At 40.1% G+C, this 11,670-nt stretch overlaps 1 protein-coding gene across 2 annotated transcripts in view; it reads right to left on the bottom strand.

Annotated features, from left to right (window-relative positions):
* The window catches only part of LOC310809860 (uncharacterized protein), an 11,679-nt gene extending 506 nt beyond the window's left edge, over positions 1-11,173 (bottom strand). Inside the window, exons 1-10 of one of the 2 annotated variants that reach the window (XM_083677381.1) lie at positions 11,046-11,173; positions 8,662-8,742; positions 7,587-7,700; positions 7,217-7,333; positions 6,346-6,462; positions 5,684-6,179; positions 5,501-5,578; positions 4,663-5,371; positions 4,401-4,481; positions 1-2,271 (exon numbers count right to left, since the gene is read on the bottom strand). The exon at positions 1-2,271 is cut by the window's left edge and continues 506 nt beyond it. In XM_083677381.1, coding sequence (XP_083533507.1) covers positions 1,223-2,271; positions 4,401-4,481; positions 4,663-5,371; positions 5,501-5,578; positions 5,684-6,179; positions 6,346-6,462; positions 7,217-7,333; positions 7,587-7,700; positions 8,662-8,699 — 2,799 coding nt within the window. In that variant the 5' untranslated portion in view covers positions 8,700-8,742; positions 11,046-11,173 and the 3' untranslated portion in view covers positions 1-1,222. Of the gene's footprint in view, positions 2,272-4,400; positions 4,482-4,662; positions 5,372-5,500; positions 5,579-5,683; positions 6,180-6,345; positions 6,463-7,216; positions 7,334-7,586; positions 7,701-8,661; positions 8,773-11,045 lie in introns of both variants that reach the window. The other variant, XM_083677380.1, reaches the window with a different exon arrangement.
* Between the last annotated feature and the right edge of the window lie 497 nt (positions 11,174-11,670).

Genomic DNA, 11,670 nt, shown 5'->3' with positions numbered 1-11,670 from the left:
GACTTAAAGAAACAGGATGACTCAATTTGATCCGCTTTATTGGCATGATAAGACATCTTATAGTACATTGACAAAGCAAACACAAAGGAACTTAGCAATCAATAAAGACAGAAATAGAACTCTTTATCGCACATATTCAGTACTTTCAGTAACTAGTCAGCCCTCTGGACTTTTAATTTGATATTTTTGGGATTTTTATTTCAAATTGACTTTTTTTTTTGTCACAGATCTACACAAAATACCCCATGAATATAAAAATCTGAAATGTCTTGAGTCAATACACAGTGTGTAATTGATTTTATGCAATTCAGAGACCCTATAAAAACACATATATTCATTCTCAAATCACATGAACTATTATCATTGCACTCAAAAAAAGCTTTTTGAGTGGGATGCATATATTAGGAACTTAAATAAAATATGTTTCATGTTTCAAAATCTATGCTAGTAAATTGTATCAGAATGAAATTCAGTTGGCCTATTTGCAGATAATTTAGTTGGGAGTTATTTGCCTACACACACTTACAAGCATTCACACGCAGCCGGAATTTATTGTTCAATGATGGCATTGGATTCACTACATTTTACTGAGTATTCTTAATTGAAGATGCATTTTGATTATATTCGACTTTAACTAATTATTGAGCAATAAGACCCAATGGAAACCTGGTGGTTGGAAATTGCAGTCTGCCTCCATAGAGGTCCTTAGCGGCATTAGTCAGAACCAAACCTAATTAACTGGAAAAGAAAACGTGCAAGAAACTGTGAGTCTTATGTTACACAAAACTTATATTAGCTCTTCTCAAATAAATCCTGATAGGATTTTCAATGTCGGAATCGGAAGCCAGTTCAACAAACTACTGTACATTTTGACAGCATGCTTCAGAGCCCTATTAAACTATTATTGTCAAAACCTGTATACTTGCAGTTTATAGGTTACATCACTGCTGTCTTTTTTGAAGAACAAAACTGATTTCAGGAGTACCTTCATTTCTGAAATCTTTGCTGTGCCTTAACAAAACGTTACAAGTGTAGCTAGCAATTCTACCAGCTTGTTCGGGATGCACTCGATTTTGTAGCCACATCTAAGGCCAGAATAACACCAGCTTTCAGAAACACCAAGATTAAAGTGTAGGCAGTGTTTATCTAAAAAGGTTCCTCATAGTATGTGGACACAATCATTCACCCAGACTGAAAATATCACCCTAACAGCCCTAAGTATCTAACCGTAAAACAGCCAATTCAATGTCAGGTTATCATCTACTCTAATTATTTTATTCATGTCTCTGTACAAATTATGTACAGATGTGACCACAGAGTGGAGTCCATCCAGCGTTTCTATCACGGTTTCCTCCTCCTCTCTCCCAGACCTCACAGACACCAGAGATTTCCTGAGCTGGGCTACGTGTTGCTGGAGCTCGGCTCTGGCCTCCTCAGCTCTCTGTTTCAGCTCCTCCGCTTCTCCGATAACCCTGTCACTGCCACTCTCAGCCTTAAACTGAACAATCGCCTCACACCTCCTCTCTTCTTGTCTGCAGCGTACCATCTCTCTCTCTACCCTGTCCTGCAGGCCTACACTGATCTCCCTCACGCAGGCTGCTGCAGGGTGCAGGTTCTTCAGAGGACAGAGCCAAACTGTCAGGGGAACAGCCTTCTCTCCACTGGGCCCCAGCAGCTTAGGGAAGGACTTACACAGATCAACTATCTGTCTGTAACCTTTGACCTCTCTCTGTGCTCCATGATCTCTATAGTACTTACAGACGAGATCAGTGTCATCAAATTCCAGAGAATCAGTCAGTTTAGTGGCTCCATCCTCTTCTGTGCACAGTGACATCATCTCCTTCACTGTGTTAAGGACATGATAACGGTCTCTGATCCAGTCTGTCTCAAAAAGGAGGAAGGCCTGAGTTCCATATGTCACAGCCATGACCACATGTGTGGCTGTTTGCTGCTGAATCACTTCAGGACGAGTCGCCTTCTGTAACAGCCAGGGAGTCAGCTGATCCAGTCTTGTCGTTCTCTTGTACTGCAGAGTCACATGGCTGAGGTCTGACAGAACTTCTTCCTCAAACGGGAGTGGATGGTTTAAATACTTTGCAGCTCCTCCCACCTTCACCAGTCCAGACAGGAAGTTGTTTCTGATTGGCTGATCCAGGCCCAGAACTCTGAACCTGTCATGCAGGGAGTCTCTTTCTATCAACTGGGTCTCAGTGGAGGTGAATGGAAGGGATGTTTTACCATTGATCACACTGTCTGAGTCCCACAAGGAGTCTGAGGATACAAGTTAAGTGCTGCATTAATGTTCTCTCATTGTAAAGTGATACTGCTAAGGTTAAATTTATAGTTGGCAAGTTATACATAGTTTCAACTCCATAACCCTCTGTACATATTTGGACAGTGAAGTTTTTCTTCTTTTGGCTCTATACTCCCAATAGTTTGGATTTGAAATCAAACAATATGCTGGTAAAGAGGAACGTCACTGGAGACACCCAAACAGGCGTGCGTCACTGTAACACTGACATGATAATGCAGATATTTGGCTGTCAAACTTCTGATCAAACTAGTCCTCATTATTTCGCTTTCCCCGTCATGGCAGAAACGGAGACAGTGTGAAAAACTGGGCATTAAAAAAAGATGTTTTTCAGCTATATTAGTGACTAGTCACGTTAACCACATTACTTGTATCAGTACATGTCTCCATTATCAAATACAAATATGTTATCACGCTCAAAAAATTGCTAAAATAGCTATATTTACTAGTCTCCTATGGAGCTTCTAATACAAACTGGCTATGTTTGTCTATAGACAGCTTTGTGATGCAATCACTTTACCAGCGTATTAATATGAGGTTAAAGTACACATTGTCAGCTTTTATTTGAAGGGTATTTGTCAAAATATTGGTTTCACCATTTAGAAATAACAATTTTTTTTATACACAGTCCCCCTATTTGAGGGGGAAATTTGGTCAAATTCATATTATTTCCAAGTTAAGGAGTTCATGTTTAGTATTTTGCCGCATATCCTTTGCATGCAATAACTGGCATAAGTCTGCGACCCATTGACCCACCAGATTCTAGGTATCTTCCCTGGTAATACTCTGCCAGGCCTGTACTGCAGCTATCTTCAGTTGTTGTTTGTTTTGAGGTATTTTTGCCATAAAGGGATACTTCAGCCAAATCACATACTTGGTTCACTGTAACTAACAGCTAATTATTCAAATTTTTAACCAAAACCCAATGCAAGTCAATGCACTAAGTTAGCATATTTGAAATGTCATGCTAAAAATCATCACAAAGTCATTTTAAGTAATCGTATCTTCAGAGAATTTGAGATGACTTGGGCATGACATTTCAAACATGGTAACTTAGTGACTTGCTCAATTCAAATGAAATCTGGAGACTTTTTGGCCCTGAAAAACTCCCTAGTTGCTATGGCAGTATGTTTCGGTAATCCACTGGTAAAGTGATTGCATCATAATCAAAGAATACCATGATACTGAAAATATCTGGAGACAAACATAGCAAGCTTGTATAGAAAGCTCCATAGGGTACTGTAAATATAGCTATGTAAGCTAGATTGTTGAACATGATCAAATATATATTTTTGATATTAGACAGGTGTGCTAGTACAAGTAACATGCCTAACGTGACCAGTCGTTAATATAGCTGAAAAACAATTGTTAATAAAAACGTTAAAAAACGTTTCTGGGATGAAGGAGAAAGCAAAATCACAAAGAATAACCAATTATATTATGGTGGGAGAAACACCCGTTAAGCCTATTGTCCCATAACTTTTGGTGCCCTGAAACAGGGGGACTATGTACAGTATATAAAGTGTTGTCGTTTCAAAATGGTGAAACCAATATTTATACAAACACCCTCAAATAAAAGCTGACAATCTGTTCTTTAACCTCGTATTAATTGTTTGATCTGTATTTTCATTCCAAACAAAAGCTATGATTGGATATGATGTCATTGGATCAGACTTACTCCTGTCAAAGTTTTATTTATTTTGACGTACAGTAGACTCCACGATATGACGTCACCATTGAAAGTTTAATGAATTTAGAGATGTTTAAGATTCACCCAAGCAAACTAGCAATTCTGTCAGTGCACAAGCATGGCAGTGCAACACGACAATTGTGTAACAAAAAGGCTGCTGTGTCTTGCTTTACACGACCCATCTCTGCAGGCAGTCGCGATTCTGTGGCTATGTCATATCACAGATTCTGCAGTTGACCTTTATTTAACCAGGCGGGTCAATTAAGAAATTAATTCTTATTTACGATGGCCTGTCAAATTGTGAGTGGCAAGTACAAAGTCAAAATAGTGCATTAACACGCAACCAACAGACAAGTGGTCTGCAGGGTCGTCCCAATGGGGATGGGCTATTTGTCTTACCTGGTTTGAGGGACTCGGAACGACAGTCATACAGCATTCCAGGGTGAATGGGATGACCTAGAGCCGGCACCTCAACCCAGCCTGACAAAGAACACGTGATCAATTATTTTTTCAATTATTCATTTCAGAATTGACATTGCTTTCAACACATCCATAATCACACAACCGACAAATCGATCAATCAAACAATTTACACACAACACACAGTAAAACGTACTAATAACATAAGTGTATTCAGTGTAGTCACTCAAGTGATACCGACCTGCTCCCTTCATCACCTCTAGGTGTGCTCTCACAGTCTCAGCCTCGCTCTCTCTCTTCAGCTGAGCATCAGAGGGCATTGTAGAGATGGTTTCACTCTTCTCTCCAATGAGCTGACTTATATAATGTTTGAGTTCATCGTTCTCCCATGAATGTAACTGAATAACTTCCAGAATCTGCTGATGGAAACACCTAAACTCAGTTTTCAGTTCACGGTTCACATTTTGGAGTTCAGAGTTCTTCTGGCCCATCTCAGTCATTGTTTTATTCATATCAATCATTTGGAATCTACTCTTGTTATCAGTCTCTGTCAGCTGCTGAAGGTCAAATTTCAGCTTGGAGATGGTCTTAATCTGATCAGCATTGTCTTGACTAAGCTCACAGTTCTCACGGGTGAGTATACAGTTCACCTGTTCCAAGTTTATACAGATGTTCTTTTGCTCAGAGTTTGTATGCTCCAACTCACTGATTCTCGTTTTCAGCTCAGCAATCACTTCACTGAGTTCACAGTTCTCATTCACTCGTTTGAGTTTAGAGATCAGCTGCTCAAAGTTTGTGTTTATTTTAAAGACGTTCTTCAGGTCCAAGTCTTTAGAGCTGTTCATCTGTGAACAGTCGTCTTCCGTCTTACAAAGCACTTCCAAAAGATCATCTTCCTCCCTCTTCCTCTTCTTTTCCTCCTTCTCATTGTCAATCTCCATACTCTTCTCCTTGAAAAACAACATGGCAAAAAATAAAGTCAATTCAGAACCTAGAGTGAAATTAACATACATCACATGCTTGAAGTTATGGAAATCAAATCAGGCTCATTTCAAATACAACATAGTGTTGTTTATCACCTCTTTGACACGCTCCCTCTTCAGAGCGTTGCCGACGCTCTCCCTCTCCTCCTCAGTCTCACTCTCTGTACTCTTCTCCTTAGCAGAAAACATGACACACATACAGTCAGTTCAGTTATTCTTAATGTAGTCAATCAGTACAACTGAGTTTCATTCAAAATAGAGCATTGTTAATCACATCACCTCTTTGACACTCTCGGTCTTCACAGTGTTGCCATGGTAGCTTTTGTGTCCCCCGTCTCCAGTGACCTGGGCCAGGGTGTGTTTCTGCAGGGCTGGGACGGTGTAGTGCTGCCTGATGTGGCTCTCACAGTAGGAGGCAGTGCAGGTCAGACAGGTCTTCACCGCTCGCAGCTTCTGGCCAGAGCAGATATCACAGGCCACGTCCCCAGGGCCAGCGTAGCCCAGAGCAGGGAGGGCAGGACTGAAGCCTGCCTGCTGGAGAGCCTGGAGCACCCTGGCCAAGGCTGCGTTAGTGGAGAGCTCAGGCCGGGCTCTGGAGCTCCTACTGCACTGGGGGCACACATAGTCTCCTGCAGGGCCGGGCTGGGCCCAGTATGTACTGATGCATTGCCTGCAGTAACTGTGTCCACAGGGAATGGAGACCGGGTCCCTCAGCACCTCTGAACACACAGAGCATCTGTAGTGATCCTCAGTTAGCAGACTGGCACTGAACTCACTGCACACGCACGGGAGGAGAGAGAGAGAGAGAGAGAGAGAGAGAGAGAGAGAGAGAGAGAGAGAGAGAGAGAGAGAGAGAGAGAAAATCAGAAGGTCTTAGCTGTGTATATTGTCCCTCCAATAGCTGGTTGCAGTCTGTCACAGCTTCTAATTTCAACTATTACCTAAGATCAGGAGACCAGACTTCTCTTTTGAAGTATATTGGTGGTAGGTCCATAGACCAGTCACTCTTCATAGACAGACAGCTGGGAGCAGGAGACTCCACTCTCTCCTGCTTGGTCCTGAAAGTCACACACAATTAGAGCCTCTATGTACATACATATTATAAGATAAGACTCCACTCTCTCCTGCTTGATCCTGAAAGTCACACACAATTAGAGCCTCTATGTACATACATATTATAAGATAAGACTCCACTCTCTCCTGCTTGGTGCTACATACCACATGTCAAATAGGATTTCTTCCAGTCTAAATTAGGTTTTCAATTCTTTCAACAACAATGTATACATACTCTCTGTTTAATCCCACTGTAATCTTTACAACATTCATACATAGCAAAGCATAGAAATGACTATACTATATATATTATTATGTAATTATTAATCTGCCTATAATGACAATGAGGACAATATGAAATAAAACCATGTTATTACTTTGAAAGACCATGACTTGAGTGTATTTTTGATAATCATGGAAGATTATTTGCTCTGCAAATGTTACTGCACACAAATTTCATTGGGTATCTCCATCAACCTGTCACTCTTCATAGACAGACAGCTGGGAGCAAGACAAAACATTTCTCAACAGTGGATACTTGTGATGTGAAAGATCATCTTGTCCCAGGCCCAGTGCCAGGGGAAAGTAACTAATAGGGCACATTACATTTATGAGGGGACAAACATTTCAGCAAAAAAATAATAATAATAATAATAATTGAGCAAGAGTACTTGTGTACTCAAGCACATGTTCACACCCCTAGTGAAGACATCTTGTTGTGGTAGAAGTCTGACAAAGCGTCTTCACCAACTCTCTCACCTTATATCAGGAGGACAGACTCCTCCTTTGAAGAATATTGGTGGTAGGTCCATAGACTTGTCACTCTTCATAGACAGACAGCTGGGAGCAGGAGACTCCACTCTCTCTTGCTTGGTCCTGTAATTCATACAGAAATACTGTTATCCTAAACAGGGTAATGTGTTTGGTCATGAAGTAATGTTTGATAAAACAAATATTTCTCAACAGCAAATACTAGGGATGTGAGGGGCGAGGGGGAGGGTGGGGGGCAAGCTGAAAGCTAGTGAGTCCAGGTAAGAGTATTTGTGTACTCAAACACATGTTCACACCCCTAGTGAAGACATCTTGTTGTGGTAGAAGTCTGACAAAGCGTCTTCACCAACTCTCTCACCTTATATCAGGAGGACAGACTCCTCCTTTGAAGAGTATTGGTTGGTCCATAGACATGTCACTCTTCATAGACAGACAGCTGGGAGCAGGAGACTCCACTCTCTCCTGCTTGGTCCTGAAAGTCACACACAATTAGAGCCTCTATGTACATACATATTATAAGATAAGACTCCACTCTCTCCTGCTTGGTCCTGAAAGTCACACACAATTAGAGCCTCTATGTACATACATATTATAAGATAAGACTCCACTCTCTCCTGCTTGGTGCTACATACCACATGTCAAATAGGATTTCTTCCAGTCTAAATTAGGTTTTCAATTCTTTCAACAACAATGTAAACACATGTGATACGACTGACATCAAACTGAGAATTTAAACAACAGATTGTTTAAGGTTATCTAGATCAACTGAATTATTTGTTTGCAAAAAGGAAATATGCACCTCACACAATCATTGTAGATAATGTTGTACTGTACAGTGTAGTAATGTCTGTCTGTCTTGTCTCATTGTAGATAATGTTGTTAGGTACTGTATGGTAATGTCTGTCTTGTCTCATTGTAGATAATGTTGCTAGGTACTGTATGGTAATGTCTGTCTTGTCTCATTGTAGATAATGTTGCTAGGTACTGTATGGTAATGTCTGTCTTGTCTCATTGCTGTATCTGTTTGTTAATGTAGAGCTGTACTCAAAATGAATTGCATCATCCTCAATTTATGTTGCAATAAAATAGAATAGAAGACAGCTGGGAGCAGGAGACTCCACTCTCTCCTGCTTGATCCTGAAAGTCACACACAATTACAGCCTCTATGTACATACATATTATAAGATAACTGTAACTTCTGGGCCATAAAGGAAAACTTCCCAATTAAATGTTGAACATAACCAGGAAAAGTCTCACATGAAGTGTCTCAAGAGCTGGATGATAATGACATAAACAGCATATAGGATAGCCAGTATGTGGTTGTGCATGAGGATAAGGAAGTGCTCTAAAGACACCACATTGTGGTCAGACTTGATGATATTATGGAGCTTCCTTCTACTGATCTCCCCAGAGACATACTCTCTCTCTCTCACCTGCTGCTCATGACTCCAGGGTCTCCCTCAGGATCCATACAGTCTGATGTTAGATATTGATCTTCTCCTCAGGACTACAACCTGGTCACACAGAGTTATCACTCAGACAGTCTGTAAACATACATATAGAGAGTGAGAGGGCTGGGTGGGAGGTTGCTGGTCCCCTGTGGCTCAGTTGGTAGAGCATGGCACTCACTGCAATGAAAGTCGCTTTGGGTAAAAGCGTCAGCTAAATGGCATATATTATTATCTTATAAGTGGATCTGATAAGCTGTAAGTGGAGCAGGTGGAAACAGACAGTGACAGTCTACTCTAGTATATTTCAAATAATGAGGTAGTTCAGACAACACAGGTCATGCTAGAATTACATCATGGTATACAGTAGAAAATACTGTGAAGATTACCTTCATCTTAGCAAGATTTATCTTATAAGCTTATAAGCACATACATGTAAACAGAGTCTCTTTCTAGCAGGCTAACACTATCCTAACCCATCTCTAACACATGTAAACGTACCAGACAGATTTACAAGTCAACCTGATTCACTGTTTCTGCACAATCAATCTCTTCAAACTGGAGGCACAAATAGTCTATTTAGTAGTAAGATAGCTGGTTTAGCAGGTTTAAGGTGATGTTAGAGGAAACTCAGAACCAATATGTTGACAGTAACTCCTGATGATTTGTTACTTAGTAACATAGACTATTAAGTTCAAAACCCAGGGGAATCTCTGGTAAGACAAAAGACCAAAGTAAAATATTATTTTTTTATCGAAGCTACATCATAATAATTTGCCCCCTAAAGGTTGAAAAAATAAAAACGTTTTTCTTTATCTCAATCAATATCATTGTACAGTGTGATATTGCAGTATTTCGTTTTTTGTTCACAGTAATTGACAGTCCCTCCTAAAGACCGCCTCACCCTCACTACCCCCCCTATACTAACCATAAACCCGAGACCTCTTCTCCCCTGCTACCCCCCTGAAGAAGTTCTCTCCTGCTAATAAAATATATTAAAAAATAATAATAATAAAAAAAAATAATAATAATTGGCCTACTGGCATTACGACTGCCAATGGCCCCTGGTGTGAGCATTGATTACTTTGTCTTATGATGACTGTTGGATAGATCATTCACTTACTTAAACAAATCTATTGTTGTACGTCGCTTTGGATAAAGGCGTCTGCTAAATGCCATAAATGTAAAAAAAAGATTTAAAAAAAGAAAAAGGAAAATGGTGCAATTTATGACGTATACAATGCATTTTGTACACCAAGTGTGCTTTAATAGGCCGACTCCTAGCGGACTATTAGCAAAGGCTCAATACGGACCGAACAGTACCGGTCTTGGTGATACCAAAGTCAATCAATTAATTTCAGAATTAGACGTGCGATCGTCCGGGCGGGCAGCGTTTCCCAGCGCTGGAGCGTCTCTCTCTGTCTCTCTCTGTCTCTCTCTCTCTGTCTCTTAGGGACATGCCAGGCCCGAGTGACTTTTAAATGTACATTGACCCACAGTGATTTTTTTTTTTGCATAAATATGGCTGTGCAACCATTTTTGTTCTTCTGCAATGCTGTCACAAATGTGCACTTTATTTACATAATTTGGTAGATATAATTCATTTATCCTTTTTGTTGGACTCATTACTTGCATTTATTTTAAGACGGCATGGCAAATAGAAGGCGAGTACCCTGTGTTGGAACTTTTCAGTTCCAAAATAAATAAGTTGTTTGTAAATCATTCAAATGCATTTAATTTGTTTCATTCAATGTTTTATGAGTATTTCCCAAAACATTTGATAGAAAAACATCCAGCCTCAGTCATAACATGGACGACTGCGGTGTGTCACTCCACCGCTCTACGGTATGATACCGAAGACTTGCATCCGGACCTTCGCCATTTTGGACATTTTGTTTACTGGAACTTCAGATTGTAATTGAGTACCCCTGTTGTATACTATAAATTGTAGTATCGATGCAGTCATACTGTACTTCATGCTTGAAATTAATGATTATTATTTCCTTGGTTTGAAATTAGGCCTAATAATCATGTGCCGCTAATATTACCATAGTATTATCATATTACCATAGTAGAGGATCCTCCTATTGTAGAGACCGAACGAAATAGAGCTACCGTTTGCTCTGGGTTCACAAATCACTTATGAAAGGCGATTGTTTACCTAAACCTAAACGGATCTAATGATTGAACACTCACACGAGTTTACTTTAACTGGATGTGCACATTTTATAATAATTGTCTCATAATAACATTTTAACTTGATAGCCTAGGTCGCCATTTTAATTGGTCACATACGACGTCGTTATTGTTTTAAATAATGGTATATCGGGCGACACAAATGTCCCCATTTAATGATCATAAAAACGTACCTTCAATTATACGGCTAACAGGCCGTTGAGCCTGTCTTAACCCCAATTCGCACTTAATTTTATCTTCAAGTTTAAAAAGGGCGCAGTTACCCCGACTTCTGTCTGCGTCGTGTTTTTGTCGAAGTTACTTTTACTTTCGTTTTCTTGGAAAGCGCGTGAAGGGAGTGTTATTTGAACCATACAAGCTTTTAATTGAAAACACATTGTCAACATTGTGGTCAACTGTTGCCATTCTTTTGCAAACAATTAGGCTGACCACTGTTACAGTAAACTGAGTGAAAAGCCCATACATCTTAATGTGCCAGCTGTCAAAAAGCGTCTCTTGTTGAATATAGTAGGTGGAGAGTCCATGTACTGCGTCCATTCGCATTTGAATATACAGTGCCTTCGGAAAGTATTCAGACCCCTTCACTTTTTCCACATTTTGTTGTGTTATAGACTCAATTTAAAATGGATTAAATTAAAAGATTTAAAAGAAGCTTCGATACGTGCTTCAAACCCTGAACAATTCCATAGAACCACTGCTTCAAAGCTTGCTTTGGTGCGAAAAACATATGACGTATGACATATGACGTCCGAAGCAGCAACTGCTTCATTGCCTGAATGAATCACCTGACTGGTTCGC

The sequence above is a fragment of the Argentina silus genome (assembly GCF_951799395.1).
Source record: "Argentina silus genome assembly, chromosome: 9".
Taxonomy (NCBI): domain Eukaryota; kingdom Metazoa; phylum Chordata; class Actinopteri; order Argentiniformes; family Argentinidae; genus Argentina; species Argentina silus.
Note: the sequence above shows the minus strand (reverse complement) of the source record. Positions and strands in the feature narration are given on the sequence as shown.